This window comes from Artemia sp. Qi Xiang Cuo, chromosome 5 (genome assembly GCF_049724085.1).
Source record: "Artemia sp. Qi Xiang Cuo chromosome 5, ASM4972408v1, whole genome shotgun sequence".
NCBI classification, from domain to species: domain Eukaryota; kingdom Metazoa; phylum Arthropoda; class Branchiopoda; order Anostraca; family Artemiidae; genus Artemia; species Artemia sp. Qi Xiang Cuo.
The window spans coordinates 49257028-49277424 of record NC_142798.1 but is presented as its reverse complement, the minus strand read 5'-3'; the positions used below and the strand labels follow the sequence as shown (position 1 = coordinate 49277424).

At 35.6% G+C, this 20397-nt stretch overlaps 1 protein-coding gene across 2 annotated transcripts in view; it reads right to left on the bottom strand.

Moving 5' to 3' along the window:
• mri (BTB/POZ domain-containing protein mrityu) overlaps window positions 1-19416 on the bottom strand; it is a 45637-nt gene extending 26221 nt beyond the window's left edge. For both annotated transcript variants that reach the window (XM_089089675.1, XM_089089676.1), the window contains exons 1-2: window positions 19227-19416; window positions 4027-4149 (exon numbers count right to left, since the gene is read on the bottom strand). In XM_089089675.1, the coding sequence (XP_088945801.1) occupies window positions 4027-4149; window positions 19227-19330 (227 nt within the window). In that variant the 5' untranslated portion in view covers window positions 19331-19416. The remainder of the gene's footprint in view (window positions 1-4026; window positions 4150-19226) is intronic.
• Window positions 19417-20397: the final 981 nt, after the last annotated feature.

The following is a 20397-nucleotide window of genomic DNA, read 5'->3' as shown; positions in this document are numbered from 1 at the left end:
ACAGTAGGGTCCAAAGGAGGTTGCTGGATCTCTGCCAACTATTACACCTACCAGAAAGATACGTTATATTTCAACCAAATAAAAGCCAGCCTCATGATTATACCTTTCCAGGGTCTGCATCTGATCAAGTTTCTAGGAGAGAAGGAGAGTGGAACGGTAAAATCTCTTACAATAAGTTTAGTTACTAGGCGGGTAGGTGGGATTCAACAAAAACCTGGCCAGCAAGAGCTGTTATGTTGTGTGTATTGGTGCTCAATCTGACCTCTTTAAGAGAAGAACTACATTCTTGTCATCTGCATTCACCAGAAGGGGTTCAATGGATCTCAATTAAATGAGCCAGAGCCTTACAGCCATGGTTTTAATTGGATCTTCAGGGGATTTTATTCCTATCAGATAGCTTATAAAGCAAATGCTGCTAAAATCAAGTGCCACACAAGCTTTTGGATCTTGCTTTATGTTCTAGTCTTCACATCCATACACTGCCAATTTTAAGGAAATTCAAAGGTCACAGAAAATCATCAAGGGGACTGTCAAAGCAAATCAAAACATAAACTTTGTGGATAAAGGCATCAGTAAAAAGCAATTTTTATTATACCAATTACATTTTTGCTTAATCAAGCTTATTCTTGAAGTTCTCTAATCTCATGGCAAGGAACAAGCACGGATGGGAACATGTATGTTACCCTGTAAGCAGGGGGGCGTCCCGAGGGGGGAAGGGGGGCAGGGAGGGGCGCGCCACCCCTCCTACGGTTTTGGCATTCGGTAAAATTTTCGCAGAAGGCGAAAATTTCGGCAGAAATTTTGCAAAATTGCCCGCAATTTAGCAAAATTCTTGATTTCTGCAGAAAATTCGGCATAAATCAGGTAGCGATTCGGTAAAATTTACGAAGATAGCCCCCCAATGAAATGAATCTCGGGACGCCCCTGCCTGTAAGACACACTCACAAATGTTGTTCCACAGATATAACCCATGGGTTCAAACTGCTATAACATTTTGCTTTAGCACCAGACATCCAGTTGCAGTTGTTGGTGCCACAAATATTGCTGAAAAATAACTCCGAGATCATATATTATTACCTTACAATACCGGTACACAGGGGGTGGGTGAGTGGTATCGTGGCTATTCCCCCAATTAACGGGCTAATCCCGAGCCCCTCCCCCTATGAATCGACTCAACCTGAGGTGGTAACAGTGTACATCTGACTAGCACTCAATTAATTTACACCATACTGAGACGTATTGAGTAAGAATGTTCTTTAATAAATAGCGCAAAAGTGGTGCCTATGTGTAATCTCCCTCCTGCACCCTTTTTAGCTACCCCCTTCCCTCATCCCTCAAAGACACCTGGTCATAATTTTAGATACCTAATTCCATCAAAACAGTCAAAAGACCCAACAACTATGACCCCCGAAGCTGCTGGGGAAGGGGTCATAAATTATGCAAGTTGCCCATTGTTTACAAACAGGTTTTACTAATGGGAAAGGTGGCATGCTTGATTCTGGAGGTCCAAAAAGGTTTAGGGTATTAAAGTGAAACTTCCAGAGAATGCTGAATAGATCAAAAGATACTATGGGTGCCCAGGTATTCAAAAGGGCATATATGCAATATCTCAAGAATGGCTAAGAGAATTAAACTTTTCAGGGGATGTTGAGGGATATGTTGAACTAAAGCAATAGACATTATGTGCATCCAGGTTGTCAAGAAAGCTTATCTGCAACATCTCAGGAATGGTTAAGTGTATTAAATTGAAACTTTCAGGGCATGTAGAAGTAAATTAGAAGGTACAATCTGCATCCAGGTTGACAAAGTGCATGTCTGCAATATATCAAGCATGGCAAAGAGCATAAATTAACAGCTTTGGGAACCCAGCTGAAATTTTGAGGGAAGAGTAGATGAGGGGATCAAGCAGATTTTAGATTATGACTTGGGGATAGGGGGTGGGGTCAAGGGGAGCTTGTCAAGAATAATTAATGTTTGAAAAAGATATGGTTGCATCGATTATTGTTCAAAATAACCTTTTTTTTTTGTTGTTGATCGGCTTAAATTAACAAGCCATGAAGACACCTCAACTAAATTTTCAGAACTCAGGGAAACTCAACCAGAAACAAAACTGATTGCATTGATTCTCGACACCCAATTTTAATTTTTTCAACAACAAACCATAATTTGTTTCAATAAATAAGCTCAAATGTAGTTATTTAAACAAACAAGCAGCAAAAACAAAATATAACACAATAAGATTCTTAAAATGAAGCGGTTGATCAATATTCGTTAACATTGAAATTTGTAACATGATCATACTTAGAATGGCTTTAGACAGAAGGCCAAAAATTATGCAGCTTTTCAATCTATTTATTTGAAAGATATTCCCTTATTTTAGCTAATAATATTCTATGTACCCATTCGTCCGAAGTTTTATAATACAACTATTACTAAATTTGCTGCAAAATTTTGTCCAAAATACAAATAGCAACTCAGAATCTTAAGTCTTAAGCAGGGAAACAAAAAAAAGCTTTAGAAGTATTCCTTTTGTTTACCAATAAAGAAAGACAATATAAATTGAAAACAAAACAGAAATCAATAATAAAAAAAAAAAAAAATATTTTTCAGTTTTTAAAGAAAAATAAAATATCACAAAATATCAATATCACAAAAAGGAATATTGACAATGTCCCTATAAATTGACTTTTAAGTGACACGATGAGGTAAAAAAAAAGTCTTGGTGGTTTTAGCTTTTCCTTTTAGATAACTTCAACAAATCAGACTTGCAATCCAAAAGGAGCTAGCTGAGCTCAAATACAGTAAGAGCCAGTAACGAGTAACCATTTCTGATAATTAATGGAAAAACAATGGTTTTGGACATTCAAATATCTTCTCATCATTATTCACTATCAAAGTCATTATTATGTCAAAGGTGTGATTGTGTGTGCATGGGCGGGATGGTAGCCGGCGTTTACCCCCCCCCCCAGAAAAATACACCCCTGTGGAAAATAAGGCTTTCCAAATTTGACATTTTTATTTGAGTTTTGTTTTTTTATTTTCCATATGGAGAAAGAATTTTGGTACTTATGCATTATATGCCACTCACTCAAGTTTATGCTGTGTAAAACTCGAGAACAAACCGGTTTCTTTGTTAGTTTCTTTCAGCTTAGTGCAAGACAAGACAAAGACAAGTGACAGACTTAGATGGTAAATATATAATTTGGGCTACATATTTGCCCATACGGGGGAGGGGGGTGGAGGTAAAGTATTTGGACAGTTTGAAGTCAGAAAACAACTCTTATTTAATGATATGCAGAATAATTGTACCTAACACATTTTGCATGCATACCCACTATACCTTACCCCCCTAATGTGCAAATATATAGCCCAACATTAGGGGGGTGGGGGGGGGGTTTTAAAGTAGAGCAGATCTTCATGCAAAATCTGTTAGGTACAATTATTCTGCATATTATGAAGTAGGACTTATTTTCTGACTTCAATCTGTCCAAATACTTTACCCCTCCTCCCTATGTGCAAATATATAGCCCAAATTGTATATTCCTCATCTATTCTGTCACTTGTCTTTGTCTTATCTAGCGCTAAGCTGAAAGAAACTAACAAAGAAACCGGTTTGTTCTCGAGTTTTACACAATGTAAACTTGAGTGAGTGGCATATAATACACAAGTACCAAAATTTCTTCCCCCTACAGAAAATAAAAAACAAAACTCAAGTAGAATTCTCAAACTTATTTTGAGAATTGAAAGCCTTATTTTCCACGGGGGGGGGAGGGGGTATTTTTTGGGTGGGGGTATTTTCCGGGGGATAATGGCCAGGGGGAGGGGGGGTAAAGGCCTAGAACCGGGCGAAATATGGGCCAAGATTGGCAAGAAGAATGGGTACATAATTTCTGGAACATGCAATACAAACTTACAATTCAATGCATTTGCAAATTGGGAACGTTAATTGGCTAAAAAAAAAAAACAAAGAAGAGAAATTAAGAATACTCCTATTTTTTTACTTTAGGAGACAACTGAAAGACGTACCGAGATTGTGGAGACGAATTAGAATTTACACTTAAAGGCCGAGTAGGGGTGCTCGTACCAGGGCTTTCACTATGCCTTTGTACCAAACAGGGCTTCGGCTTCGGTTGGGGACTTGAATTTGACCTAAAAAGAAAACAATCCAATATTATACATCTAAATATTATTTTAAGATAGATTTCCTTCTCCAGAACTTCAGGAATATTCACAAAGATTCAGGAGAAATGCAAGAAATGTTGAAATGTCATTTGCTAAGAATGGTATCTTATACAAATGTAATACAACATTTCAAGTCCAGTTGTTATTTCTGGTTCAACTACTGATGTAATTTTTTATATTGAAGCCTGCTAAGATCAAATAACCACCAGTATAATTTGAATTGCACTTCCGTACCCTTAAAAAAAAAGTAAAATCAATATCTATTAAATTGTTTTACCTTCATAAAATAGAAACCCATTTTTAGCTTTTTTTTCTGAAAAGTTTTCACCTTTTGTATGTCAAGTTATACATAGGCTAATTCAAAACTTAAAACAAGCAGAAACTACCATGAAAGAAGAAATAAAACCAAAAACAAATAGAAATTACAATAAATAATGTTACTGAGCTTATGACAAAAGGAAATTACCACAAATAAGGATGTGTTGCTGCCCATCAAACTCTCAAAATGCTAAATTGTCATATGCACTTTACTGAAAACAAAATAGATTTGCTCAGTAGTGAATGGTTTACCACATAGGCCTTACTCTCATCTTATTGTCTTTCTTAGATGGATGGCTGAAGAGTCCAGACAATAGGACAAAAAATTATACCTGCTCTTCATTGATTTTGAAAAGGCATTTGATTCTGTTGACAAAAGACACTTTATGGAAGATTTTGAAATACTAAAGAGTACCTAATAAACTAATCAAAATAATAGCTGGTCTATTGAAGATAGTGAATGCTGAGTGCATATATAAAATGAGGACATGTATTTCTTCACGATAACGTCAAGCATCAAACAAGGATATGCCCTATTCCTGTTTGTCATGGTAATGGGCTACATTCTGCAGCAATCTTTGGGCACTGAAATGAGTATTAGCAACCAGCAGATCTCTGATCTGGACCTTGTTGATGACATTGTTCTTTTTGAAGAGTTGAAACAGCAGCTGCAGCTGCTACTTGGAACCACAGGCAAAGAGGCAGAGAAGGTGGAACTTACAGTGAATGTCAGAAAGACAAAGAGAATGACCAACCCTGAGACTTCTCTGATGCTAAAACATATAGACACAGCAATTGAGCAGGTCAACGAATTTGAGTCTCTTTAGAGTAGGATTTAACATAATGGTGAAATAGTCAATGAAATCAAGAGGAGGATTTGACATTAGCTTACAACATTAGCTTTTATCAAGTTGAACCCAATTTGGCACAGTTGTGAATACGAGGCATGTTTTTTAAGTAAGGTCTGTTTAAACATAAGTGCAGAACAAAAAATTATTTAAAAAAAAGTAAATTTATTTCCACAAAGTACATACATTTCTCTATTTTTTAGCATAGTTACCAAGTTTTTTCAAACACTGATCATACATTTCAACTAATTTTAAAGTAAACTCCTCATAAAAACTAGCCACCAGCTCCAATAACCAAGAATTAACTGTTGTTTTTACGTCATTGTCATCATTTTACTGGTTGCCACCGAAGTGGCAGCCAGTTGAACTGGAGATGAAACAAGGGTTTTGCATATAACACCCGAATCAGGGCAACAGAACATGGAATGGAAACACGCACACTTCCCTGAAATTTGAAGGTCAAACAGACTCTCTCCCAGCACAAAATCATGGCATTAGTGTTTTGGAATAGGCATGGTATTTTTTTGGTTGAAAAAAAAAGGAATGCTGACAAAGGGAATTGTACTTCTTCATGACAATGCAAAACCTCACACAGCTTGTTAGACATGCAATTTGTTGGACAGTTTTGACTGGCAAGTTTTAGACCACCCACCTTACAGTCCTGACCTTGCACCAAGTGATTACCTTAAATTGCACCTAGGAGCGATCCAAGGATTTCTCCTTGTAGAGCTCTGGAATGATGACTAGTTGTATGCAGGTTCACTGGTGACCAGGTGCTGTTGCATCTTTGGTAGCATCCCAATTGAGTTTACCCTCTCTGGAGGACCATTCAGCATCTAGCCTTCATTTAAAAAAATCAATGGATTCAGCAGTAACTGTTTTATTAGATAATTTGTTCCAAGTATTGACAAACTGTAGAGAAGAATTGAATGCGGACTCTAGAAATTGTAGACTGCTTGACAAGTTTCAGGTGATGCCCTCTAGTTCCTGAATTGGTACCAGCAGTAGGGAATAATGCTGGGAGAACATTAGCCCTCGATAACTTAAAGGTTAAAATGGCATCCCCTCTATTTCTCCTGTAAACAAGTGTAGGGAGATTCAGCTGTGATAGTCTAACAGGGTAGAAAAGCTCCTGCATGCCAGATATCACTTTAGTAGCACGTCTCTACACATCTTCAAGAACTTTTATGTCTTTTTCAAAATATGGAGAGGCAAGAGACATTCCAATTTCAAGCTTAGGACGCACAAGTCCTTTATAAAGAAGACTGATGACTTTAGAGGAACAAGAGGAAATAGTACACTTAATTAATCCCAAGGTCGAACTAGCCCCAGCAGCAGACCTCTTAGCATGAGTGCTGAATTTTAGTTCATTATCAATAGTGACACCAAGATCTTACTCATTATTTACAGAGGAGAGTGGGTGGCCTAAGAAAAAATAAGAGTGGCAAGGATTCAGTTTGCCAAAGTGAACGGTATGGCATTTGGCGACATTGAATTCAAGAAGCCAGGCCTCAGCCCATTGACCCAGCAGTTAAAGATTATTATGTAGCAGGGAATGATCTTCACAGGACAAAGCTGGTCCAAGAAGCTTCAAGTAATCTGCATAAGGAGTTGATTTACTGCTAATAATGGAAGGAGCATCATTGATGTAGATATTAAATAGTGTAGAACCCAAGACACTTCCCTGAGGAACTCCACTCAGAATATGCATTGAGGAAGAACGAATACAATTACCAGACTCGTCAAATAACTGAACACACTGATTATGCAAATAAAGAAAATCAGTATCCAGAGAAGAGATTTCTATTCAAGTTTTACTGCGCGTCATTTAATTGGATGTCAATTGTCACACATTTTGTGAAAAGAAAAGTCAAGCAGAATCATGTCAGCAGGCACCCCAACACCAAGCAGCTTGGTGATGTTATCATACAATTCAAGGAGATTGATGTCAACAGATCTTCCAGAACAAAAGCCATGTTGTGAAATGTGTAAAATATTGTTTGCTTCAAGGTGTTTAACAACTGCTGAGTTGATTATTCTTTCAAGAACCTTAACAACTGCTGATGTCATGCTGATGAGTCAATAATTTTTGGCAAGGTCCTTTCCACCTTTTTTAAAAATAGGAATGATGAGTGCAGTTTTCCAGTTCTGGGGTAATCTAGGAAGATTTAATGATAAATTGAACAGCAGGGAAAGAGGTTGACCCAAAACTGTACAAATTCATGTAGGATATGTGGGTGAATGCCGTGTGGGCCAGCAGATTTATACAGTTGAGAGATGTGAGTTCCTTTAGAACCAAAGTATATGTATTCAGAATTGGTTCCATATTATGTGATACATCATCTAAAGGAGGTGTAGGATATACAATACTGGAGTTGGACAAAAAAGAAGAGAAATACTGGTTTAAAATTTCAACTTTCAGTTCAGGATCAGCAACTGATTACCATCTGTTTTTCCACCTCACACAATACATCAATGGCAAACATTACAGTGATGATGACAACATAAAAACGGAAGTGAATTCTTGGTCATTAGAAAAGGTCGCAAGTTTTATACAGAGGTTACTTTAAAATTAGTTGAGAGGCATGATAAGTGTTTGGAAAAACTTGGCAACTATGCTATTAAATAGAGTAAAGTATGTACTTTGTGAAAGTAAATTTACTTAGGCTCATTCTTTAAGATCTTACATCTAAGATCTCACATCTTTCTGCAAAGATTTCTGTTCTTTTAACTCATCCTTGTTGTAAGATCTTACAGCTCACTCATGTTAGCAAAAAGTGTAAAAGATGCCATCTTTCTGCCATATAGAACAATGATGAGAGAACTTTGATGATATACTCATCATTGTTCTTAGACTGCTGAACAGAGCAGAATGATGAAAGACGTTTGCAAAAGAACACTATAAGATGTAAGATCTTAGCACCAAGATGAGTAAAAGAAGAGCCCTCTTTTTCGAAATATTCTTTTGTTGTGTACTTATGTTCAAGTGGACCTTACTTAATAAACACACCTCATACTATATGCACTTGAAGTTCTGCTCCCGAACAGCAATGCAATGTTAGTTGTCCTTTATGCAAGTGAATGCTGGAGCCTAAATTTTTGACAGGATGATCTTGTCCTAGCCTTTGAAAACATGAATCCTGAACATTTTGTGACAGCAAAAGGTCACAAACAAGGAAACTTGTCAGCAAACAAGTCATCCATCAGTGACAAACCTGCTGAAAAGTAGGAAATGGATGTACTCTGGCCATGTCCTTGGTATGGCAGAGGATCAACTCCCAAATTCAGTATATGAGCAGCACCCTAAAGGAAGGCACAAAAGGGGGCAAGCAAGACACCTTACAGCAGCATTACAACCAGGATCTGGGAAGAGCAGAGCTATCTCTTCAGCCACAATGGGAGGATGACAAGGCTGCTACTCACATTTGCCATGTCTTGCAAGGGTTTCTACATGCCCTATTCCAGTCTGGCTACACTTATTCCAATGATCAAAACAATTACCACATGATCACTATTTTAGGAACATTGATATTAAGATTGTATTGTCAGATAAACTCCAAAGTTCAAGGTGTCCTTCTTCAAGAACTATTCTCTGGTCTTGAGAAGCATGGATGAGCTTACAAAGCTGCCTTCTCTTAACTTGGAGTTCATCTCTGTTTAAATCCTTGCATGCAGGTCCTCAAGTTCTTTTAGATCCTCAAGATTTGACAGTTTTTCACTTCTTTCAACTCTGAACTCTGGTAGTTTGTGTTAAGATTATGAGGTGGTATTGATGCAATTTCCACTTTTGAATCCAGACCATGCTCTACCACAACATTTCTAATGGTTGTTTTGATGTCTTCACAAATTAGAGCTCAATATTCTGTGTTCATAATATATTTTAGAAGTCACCCTCATGCTCTTTTTTTTCTCTTCTCTCCATGTTGCCCCATGAAAAGTGCTGCCCATGGCAGTCCACACCTTCTAGTTATGCGGTTGAATTCATTTGTGCAGATACATTTTTTTATATAGCCTAGAAATAGGCTATACTTGGGCCTATATTAGGGGGGAGGGCACAATTGTCATAGCAATCATTGTTTTGGAAATCCAGGTGTATTGCTTCACTTTATCCTCCCCCCATGCTAGATAAATACAGGTTAAGATACTCAGTAGTTGGACAGCTGATCACAACTTTATAAGTTAAGTCATTGTAAAATCTCTATCATATCACCTAGAAAATGGATTATTTCACCATTGGAGTTGTCCAAATTTTCTTAATAAGTATGTGATGAGCTTCAATATTTTAGCCATATACAACACTCACAATTTCAAATGTACTGATAGACAACAGTGGACCCTCATGTTGGACACACATCTAAAGCTAAAGTTTGGGCCTAATCTTGGACACAGGATCTTAAACTTGAACAGCATACCCAAATCACAGCCAGAGTAAATCTAAGAGACAGATTTAATCTAACATAAGGTTTGCAAAACAGAATGATTGTATTTAAATAGGTTAGGCTGTAGGGGTAACTGTTGTCCACATTCAAATGCTGAAAACCCAGAAGTTTTTCAAGATTATAGTCAGCCATTCCCAACTAGTCTAGTCCTAACTATCAGCCAATTACCTAAATCTATATACATAATGCCCAAGATTAGGAGCCTGTTTTGTATATATAGGAAAGATACTTTTTAATCAGGTTATCAGTGTAAGAGATTAAGCATTGGCCACTGGCCTGACTTAAAGGCAGACTTAACTGACTCATGACTCATGGGCAGACTTAAAGTGAACCAATGTGCCTTTATGAACGAGAGTTGGCTATAATGATGGTATTAAATTGTGTGATGAATTTAAAGAAGTTTCTAGAATTGTTAAAGTTTCCTTTAATTGTGCCTCTGGTCTTAACCTTGGTAAATATCTAGGGTAGTACCTGACTGCAACTAAAGGAAACATGCTAATAAAATATCCTAGATGTAGGGTAAATAATTCATTTCTTTATTGTTTTCTATCTTTTGATGCTTTGTGTTTTTTTGTTGATTTTTTGATCAAACAAAACTTAAAGCCTATGAGTTCCAAAAAATTTGAGACCTGTTGGATATTGAACATTATCTGAATAAATTTAAAAATGTGGACAACAATTGAGTTAGATCCACCTTCTATGAATATGAAGAGAAACTAGCAAAGACAACGCAAAAGCCTTCAGGAGATACACGTCCTCCAGCAAACCAGTCAGACATGTCACACCAGAGATTAACTTATCAGGTGGGGATAATATAACATTTCAAAATGAAATAGCCAATGAACTTAACCAAACTTTTGTGAGGGAGACCTCTATGAACAACTTCCATACCTACCACCTAAGCATATCACTACCCCCCATTCCAAAGATGACATTCACTACTGAAGAGGTCCATAAACAGTTAACTAAGATTGATATAACTAAGGCAAGATATTCTGATGGAATCCATCCAATGCTCCTAAAAGAAATGGCAAACCAGATAGCCTCTCCATTAGCCAACATCTCTCAGACATCTTTGAATACTAGTGAAGTCCTCAAAGATAGGAGATCTTCTAATGTACTTCCTGTATTCAAAAAGAAAAGCATACAAATGCAAAAAACTACAGACCAATCAGTCTGACCTCTGTTCCCTCTAAAATTAAGGTAGGCATTGTAAATGACACCATCATAAAACACCTAACAGCCAACAACCTTTTGCAAAACTGCACACATGGCTCTAGAAAAGGCAGGACAATAGATGCAAACCTGCTTGATACCTATGATGACATTACTAAAGGCATTCCAGTTGATCATTTTCCACTTGCCAGAGAAGAGGCATTTGAGAAGGCCCCTCATAATAGACTGAAGCTAAAACAAGAACACCAGCAATTAAATCCAGAAGTTGCTGACTGGGTTATGGCCTTTCTGACAGACAGGACACAGGCTGCTGTTCTCTATACTTCTTATGGCTCACTAGTTTACTACAACCCACAACCAGTGAAGAGTGGAGTACCACAGGCACTCAACTTAGCCCAACTTTAATCAAGATTTATATTAGTGATGCTCCTGATGGCACAAAAATAAATTAGTCTTCAATGCAGATGACTCTAATCTTGCATGGGTGGCTGATACTGCTGAAGCAAGAGCCTCTCTAGAGAAAGACCTGGACAACCTAGCAAATTGGTCAGAAAAATGGTTGCTAAAGTACAATGCTGAAAAATGCAAGGGGTTCCACCTAGGACCCAATAACTCTCAGCAACATTGCACATAGAATAAGCCAAGTCTTGGCAGCCACTCCAATCTAACACGAGCAGGTGAAGAGAATGATCTGAATGCTTTAGTTGACTACAAGCTGAAGTTCCATCAGCATACACTCTTAGCTACTGCAAATGCAGGAATACATCTTAGCACTATCAAAAGAATGTTTATTGGCTGCCACCAACATGTTATAAAAAAAAAGATGTGCACCTCTATGGTACAGCAAGCACTGGAGTTTGGTATGGCACTTGCTCCCATCAACTCAAGTGAGACAAAAAACTCCTTGAAAGTGTCCAGTGGCATGTGACTCAAATGTCATACAACTTGAGCACCCTCCCTTACTATGAGAGGTTTGTAGTATTGATAATTCCAACCCTTGTTTATAGAAGGAAAAGGGGTGATGTCATCACAGCTTTTATGCATCTGCAAGCCAACCCTAGCTCAAACCTTCTTCCCATCAGCCCTGACCAAAGAACCTGAAGAAACCCCCATAAAATTACCCAACAAATTACCAGCCACAGAGAGCACTACCACTTCTTTTCTAACCATGTTGCTTAACTTTGGAAATCCTTAAGGAACCAAACCATCCAATTTCAAACCCTCAAGTCATTCAAGCATGGCATAGACAGGGACTGGGAGCAGAGGGGAAGGCATCTATACTGGTACACCCTAGGGTCCTCAACCAAACTTTGAAATCATCATTGGCAGGCATATCACAAGGAACCATCCTTTCACACTTGCATAATATAATTTAAGCCTAATCTTGGCTGACTAAAATGTCGGAAAACTTCTGCTTTTTCAACTTCTGAATTTAGACAAAAGTTACCCCTACAGCCTAGTCTATTTAAGCATAATTATTCTGTTCCACAAGACTTGTTTAATATTAAATCTGCCCAAGATTGACTCTTAAATTACTTTAAATCATGCTGACTTGTTACAGGACAACTCTGTCTGTGATTTGGATATGTTGTTCTAATTTTAAGATTCTGTGTCCAAGATTAGACTGCATACTCCAAGATTTCGAAACTGAAATTGTGCATGTTGTATATGGTCAAAATATTAAAGGTAACTACAGAGTCATTAAGAAGATTTTAACAAATCCAAAGTTGAAATATTCACAAATACACTTTCTAGGTAGCACAATAGAAATTTTACAAAAACTCAATGGTTTGAGTGGTGATTAACTGATTAACCATCTTACCATAGACCTAATCTGATGATTAATAGAAATAAATTGCATATTACAAGCCGGCTAAGAATTTCAATGTTACAGTGTTTTCTTTTAGGAATGTATATATCCTAGGGTTATACCTAGGACCATCTAGAGGATGCTGGGGAGGTTTCCATTGCCAGAAAAGCTGGTAAATTTATGCATGTTCATGTAACTTAGCTAGGAATATATTGAAGACATCATTTGATGCCTTTTTTATGCTCTTTCAAAACCCAATAGTTGCTTCTGGGGCAAATTCCATTTTGAACCCTAAAAGGGAATAAAAAGACTCAAAACAGCTTATTAACCAAGAGTTTAAAAACATGATTCTAAGAAAATTGTCTACTGAGAAAAAAATCTATTTGTTGCTGATTCAGGAATAGTACTTATTATCTTCATTAGTTAATAGTAAAATGTCATTTTGAAAATGAATCTGTAGGAATTTTTAAAAGGGGCCTGAAACTGCTCAAAAATAACCACAGCAAACCTGACATTATTTTCAAAGGATTTTAGGCCCTTGTTAAAAATTCCTGCAACTATACTTTTGAAATAACATTTTACTATGCCATTTTAACACTAATTAAAATAATTACCTTAATTATCTTAATTTGCACTTCAGAGAAAATTAAGATCCATAAGATAATAATGGTAAAGTTCTAGATTAGGGGCTATTGAGAAGGGAACATGTTAAGAAAACAGTACTTACTTTATAATATGCAGAATAATTGTAGCTTACACATTTTGACTGCACCTCCACTATACTTGTACCCCCAATGCCACTAATGAGCCCTTTAAGGGCTCAAAATGGAATTTACACCAGAAGCAATTATTGAATCTGTTCAGAGCATAATAAAGGCATCAAGTGATTTTTTGCACTTCCTAGCTAAATTGTATAAATAGCCTATACATAAGTTTACTGAACAACCAGTAAATATGGAGCAGTCCATATAATTGATCTACAAATAAAGTGAACATACCACTTGATACTTTTGTTTATGCTCTTTCTGAATACAATAACTGCTTTTCTTGCAAATTCAATTTTAAGCCTTTTTTAGACCCTTGAAAATTATAATTTCTTACTATGGCTTTTGGGTATAAAAAGAGTCAAAACATTGGTTTCAAACTTACTATTTTATTATAAAATCTACTTGTTAAAAGTTACACGACTTGCAAGCATTGATTTGTCACAATTGAGTCTGATAAAAAATTCTGAACAATTTCTCTTCTTCTTCTAATTCACAGCAGGCGGGCTATTCAGTTAATACTATTTAGCACTTTTCTTTTTGCTTCACTCTTTGGGCTACAGAGCTACTGGCTTGGTCGTCTCTTATTTATTAGATATTGTCAGATATCTTTCAGTATATCTTTTGACTCAAGGAGTTCAAATATAAGATGACGGGTATCAATTTCTGCGCTCTTTGTGCATGTATAGTTGGCTAGGCTCTTGGCTGATAGTGAGATTTTGTGGTGGTTGAAGCATTTTAACAGTCTACAAAGCAAGGTATGTTGTGCAGACGTCAGCATATTACATTCAAATAGGCAATGGTCAATTGTTTCATTATTCATATTACAGTGCCTGCAAAGAGGGGACAGGAGAATTGAACCACTTGAATTAGAAGACTTATATGAGAATGCAAGGAAATTTAGTCCATTTGTTCCAGAACAAATTCTATGATAAATTTTAGAAAGATTCTTATTGGGAAAGGGGGAAAAGATAGGATTAATCTTATTAAAATTAATATCTGATAGCCTCCATCGGTAAATATCTCTAATTGGGATTGGTCTCTCACTTGGCTGGTCAATATTTATAGCATTTTTTGCTATTTCATCAACCTGATGATTACCACTTATGTCAGAGTGGCTAGAAATATACTGAAAGTAAATCATTATGCAACTTGAAGCAAGATTATCAATAATACTGAGACAATGATAAGTGTCAATCTCCAACTTATATTGAGGAGCTGAGGCCAGCAACTCAAGGCTTGATGGAAAGTCGGAATATATGATAATATTATTTGAATTTGCAATCAAAGGTTGTTTTTCTTTAAGGTATTCTAATGCTATGATTATGGTATTTAACTCAGCAGACATTACGGATAAATGATTAAATAATCTTTTGCCCATTGTAATTTTCTGATGAGGAAGGTAAACACCACTTACAAGCTTCTGATTAATTTTTTACCCATAAACAAATACTTTGAAATGATTTTTATAGGTAATTGTATTAAGTTCTGCAAATTTTTTCTGTACAAAAGCAAGGGGGGTAAAATATTTATTCCACTTTGATAAATCAGTATATATTATGGTACTTGACCACTTCCATGGGGGGATCGGGGGAAAGTAGGTCCAATAGACTTTGCTGGTATGGGGAACTTCTTCTGAATATTGGCATACTCATCTGCAATGCCTCTATACATAGCTGGATTTCTTAACCAATTATGTAGTGTGTGTGAGCTATTTGATTAAATTTTTGTAAGATGTTTTGTCAAGAGAAAGCTATGTCTCTCCCTTATTGTTGTTAATCCACTCTCCATAAGCAGAAACTTGGTGCTTGTGGGTTTCCTAAGACCAAATATGAGACCTATTATATCGTTTTGTGTTGTTTCAATTTTATGCATCTGGGTCTTTGCACATGCACCATAGACGATGAGCCCATAGTCAATACGGGGTCTTATATGTGATTTATAAAACTGGAGTAAGGTTTTCTCCTTACATCCCCAGGGTGTGGAAAGAAGTCTTTTTAGTATATTTGTTTTTCTATAGCATTTTTTTATTGTCTCTATTTTTCTATCTGCCATGTTTCTTCTGTCTGCCTTGATATTTTTTGACATATAGGTGAAATGGCAGTTTTTAAGTGGCCTAACAGAATAAGAAGAAACCAAGGCAGAACTGTTTTGAATTTTTGTATTCAACTTAATCTTGACAAATAAATGTTTGTAAATTAATCAACTTTTATAAAACAGATTTATAATGAAATAACAAGTTTGAAACAAATGTTTTAACCCATTTTTATACCAAAAATATAGAAAGAAATTATTATTTTCAAGGGTCCTAAGAGGGCTTAAAATTGAATTTGCAAGAAAAGCAACTACTATATTCAGATTGAGCATAAAAAATGGTATCAAGTGGCATTTTCACTTGATTTCTAGGCTAGGTCAATTGTACAAACTGCTCCATATTTACCAAGAAACTAAAAAGACATTTAGAAAGAGCATGAAATAAAGAATTTAGTGGTTGGCTACCATTTTTAGGCCTATCCTATTAGGCTAGCACATCTCCTTTGGGTACAGACATGGCTCTACCCTAGATATTTACCTTACAATGGAAAGAGTGCTGAATGAGAAATATAGCAGTAAGCTACTAAGCTTTTGTTAAGCTATTAGACTATATTAGGCTAGGCTACTTCCTTTTTGGAAGTAGTCTTGGTAAATTTTTGGCAGTTCATATTATTGACTTACAAATAAAGTGAACATACTACTTGATGCCTTTTTTGTGCTCTTTACAAATATAATTATCATCTTAGTCAGAAATGGATTTTACCCCACCCCCCCTATATATACTAATTCAGGGTATATATTTGCACATTAGGGAGGGGGTGGGGGTAAAGTTTAAAGTTACCTCTCATTTGCATCAGAAATGAACTTTGCCCCTGCCCCCCAAATGTGCAAAGATACACCCTGAATTGGTATATATAGGGGTGGGGTTAAATTCATCAAAAAAAAAAATAATTGTTATATTTGGAAAGAGCATAAAAAAAGGCATTGAATGGTATATTTACTTTATTTGTAAGTCAATAATATGAACTGCCAAAAATTTACCATAGCCTAGTCTTCATACAGGATTGTCATTAGCTTAGAAAACAAATCTTGGTAATTTTTTTGCAGTTCATATTATTGACTTATGAATAAAGTAAACATACCACTTGATGCCTTTTTTATGCTCTTTCCAAATATAATAGTCATTTTTGTTGGAAATGAATTTTACCCCCAACCCTATATATACCAATTCAGGGTATATATTTACACATTAGGGGGGGGGGGGGGTAAAGTTTAAACTTACATCTCATTTACATCAGAAATAAAATTTACCCCCCCCCTAATGTGGAAATATATACTCTGAATAGGTATATATAGGGGTGGGGGTAAAATTAATTGGTAAATTTCTACCAAATCATATTATTGACTTACACATAAAGTGAATACACCGTTCGATGCCTTTTTTTATGCTGATTACGAATAAAATAAGAACTCCCATTGAAAATGATTTACTCCCAATCTCCAGCCACATGCCAATTCAAGGTAGGCTATATATTTAAACCCCCTAAACTAACCCGTAGTTGACCTAAATAGGGGGGGGGCTTAAAATAATTTCCGAGAGAAATGCCTAGGCTATGATATTCGTAATCAGCATAAAAAAAGCCATCGAATAGTGTATTCAATTTATTCATAACTCAATAATATGATTTGCTAGAACTTTACCAAATAATTTCCATCAACAATGATTATTGTATTTGGAAAGAGCATAAAAAAGGGGTAAAAATTTACAATTGTGGCCTATGATAAAGATACATGTTAAAAAAACAATTCTTACTTTAAAATCTGCATAATGATCCTAGTTAGCATGTTATCAAAGTTGAGAACCTTTATCCTCTTTTTTCCTTCTTTTTCCAACTTAAAAGAAAAAAATTAAGATTTTTGCCATGCTCTCAAGAAAATGTGTAAATCTTTTGAAATTGGTGCTATAAGTTTGTTTTTATTGATGACATTGAATCCAATTATTAAGTTCCATTTTTTTAAACAAGATTTCAAAATACACTTCTAAAATGCATTGAAGAATATCTTAGAACCTACATACTAACAGAATATATACCACCACCACCCTAGCGTGCAAATATATATGCAAAATTACAATTTGAGTCTAAACATATCCTTTATTTTTATCACAGATGAATTTATTCCCATTATGTGAAAATATATACCCTGATTTGTATTTATATAGGTGCTGAGTATAAGTTAATCTGATTGTGTTTAGATACAGAGCGAAATTTTTGGTAAATATTTGCACACTAGGGGGATGGGGGTATATATTCTGTTAGTATATCTAGGTTCTAAGACAATGTCTTAGAAGTGTATTTTAAAATTTTGTTTAAAAAACAGAACTTAATAACATAATTCAACATCATCTATAAAAAAAATCTATAGCAACAATTTCAAAAGATTTACACATTGCATTGAGAGCATGCAAAAATAAAAATTTCTATTAAATTTGTCATTATTCATATTATTGACTTACAAATAAAGTAAACATACCACTCAATGCCTTTTTTCATGCTCTTTCCAAATATAATAATCATTTTTGTTGGAAATGAATTTTACCCCCCACCCCTGTACATACCAGTTCAGGGTATATATTTGCACATTAGGGGGGTGGGGGGAAAGTCTAAACTTACTTATCAGAAATAAAATTTACCCCCTCCCCCGAATGTGCAAATATATATCCTGAATTAGTATATATAGGGGTGGGGGTAAAATTCATTTCTGACAAAAATGATTATTATATTTGGAAAGAGCATAAAAAAAGGAATTGAGTGGTATGTTTATTTGTAAGTCAATAATATGAATAACAGAAAATTTACCAATATGTTAACTAGGATCATTATACATATTTTAAAGTTAGAATTGTTTTCTTAACATGTCTCTTTATCATAGGCCACAATTGTAATTTTTTACCAAAAAAGGCATTGAGTGGTATGTTTACTTAAATTGTAAGTCAATAATAGCCTATGAGCAGCAAAAAAACTTACCTAAATCTTGCTCTCCAATTAACAAGTGGGTAAAGTTCTACCAAATCATAGGGTAAGACATCCAGCAGTCGGCCACCTGCCTATTCTCGGACAGAATGTAACTAACAGGGAACCTACCTCTAGGCTAATATGCTTAGAAAGTTTTTATACATAGCTGGTTTCCCTGGTCACTAAGCAGTCCATACAGATATCTAGTAGGCTAGGCTACAAATTTAATACAAACAAACAATTTAATACAAACAAGCCTAGAGGTAGGTTCCCTGTTAGTTACATTCTGTCCGAGAATAGGCAGGTGGCCAACTACTGGGTGTCTAACCCTATTATTGAGTTAGGACTTAAGTGAATACACCATTTGACGCCTTTTTTTTTATGCTCATTACGAATATAATAATCTTTTCTATCAGAAATAAATTTCAGCCCCCCCTATATATGCCAAATCAGGCTTAGGTTAGGTATATATGGGGGGGGGGGCTGAAATTATTTCCGATAGAAATGATTATTATAGGCCTATTTGTAATCAGCATAAAAAAAGGCATCAAATGGTGTATTCACTTTGTTCCTAACTCAATAGGCTAATATGATTTGGTAGAACTTTAACAACAAGTGCCTTAAACTACGTGAGAACTAACCTTAATCTCTGTCTGAATACTTTTTTCCTAGATCCTGTCTCATCATGACTGTGAGAAGCATCTTCATTTTCACTAGAAGATTCATACTGGTTTCTTGCACCCATAACAGGGAAACATTGATACAGAATTTTGTAATCCAAGTTTAACCGTAAATGATGAATTTAAGAGGTAACCACTCAATATTTTCTCTTTATTAGTTTTTATTAGTTTACAGTTTTTATTATGCTACCTTCCAACCAAGGTAACTCACATTAATTACATTTACATATAAAAATAAAGGAAACAAAATTTATAATTATGTCAAAGTTTCTTACAGTTTATGTTAATAAAAGACATAAGAGATATGCCATGAGGCTATAAATGAGCTATATAAAAATAAATAGGAATTAATTTACTAACTATTATTCTATATTCTAGTATAGATTCTTTTTTTGAAGCAGAATCTACGTAAAATATTAAAATAGATGACAGTAATAATAACCAGAAAATAAACAACCAAGGTCCGAAACACACTTGGTGTTTTACGGAACGGATATTTTAACATCCCCACCGCACCAGTAGAAATGAATAGCATGGTATTGCGACTGGCACATTGGATGGTAAAATAAACGATCGATTTATTTAACATCGACTGTACTGTAGTAATGCAGCCGCCCGCATTTTTTCATAGATTACAAGTCTCAAGGGGCTGTTTATTATCCACCACCATGTGTACATTTTAGAGCGCCATGTAAACCGTAAAGTTTAGAAGGCTGCAACTTCCTTTTTTCTTTTATTAGTCGGATGAAACCACAAAAGTCTATTTTTTGCTTCCTCTTCAATCGATGACGAAATAACAATAATACAAAAACTTGTTCTCTATTCTTCTTATACGCAACACTATGAGTAAATAGATTTTGATTGTACGGCAACAGATCTGGGATCGACTGATGTGACGTCGATAGAATGTTAACTTTACAGTGTGTAGATGCTACATTATTTTAAGGTGGCAGTGGTAAAAAATCTGATCGACGAAAAACCCCAAATTTGTTTCGTGCCTAAGAATCATAAAAATAAAAAAAAAACAGATATGGATATAATGGAGTATGTGCAACACTTAAAAAAAATATTACTGCCAGCTAGCGTCAAAGCTAAAATTGTTTTTAACACAAAGCGCTAATATCTAGCTAGT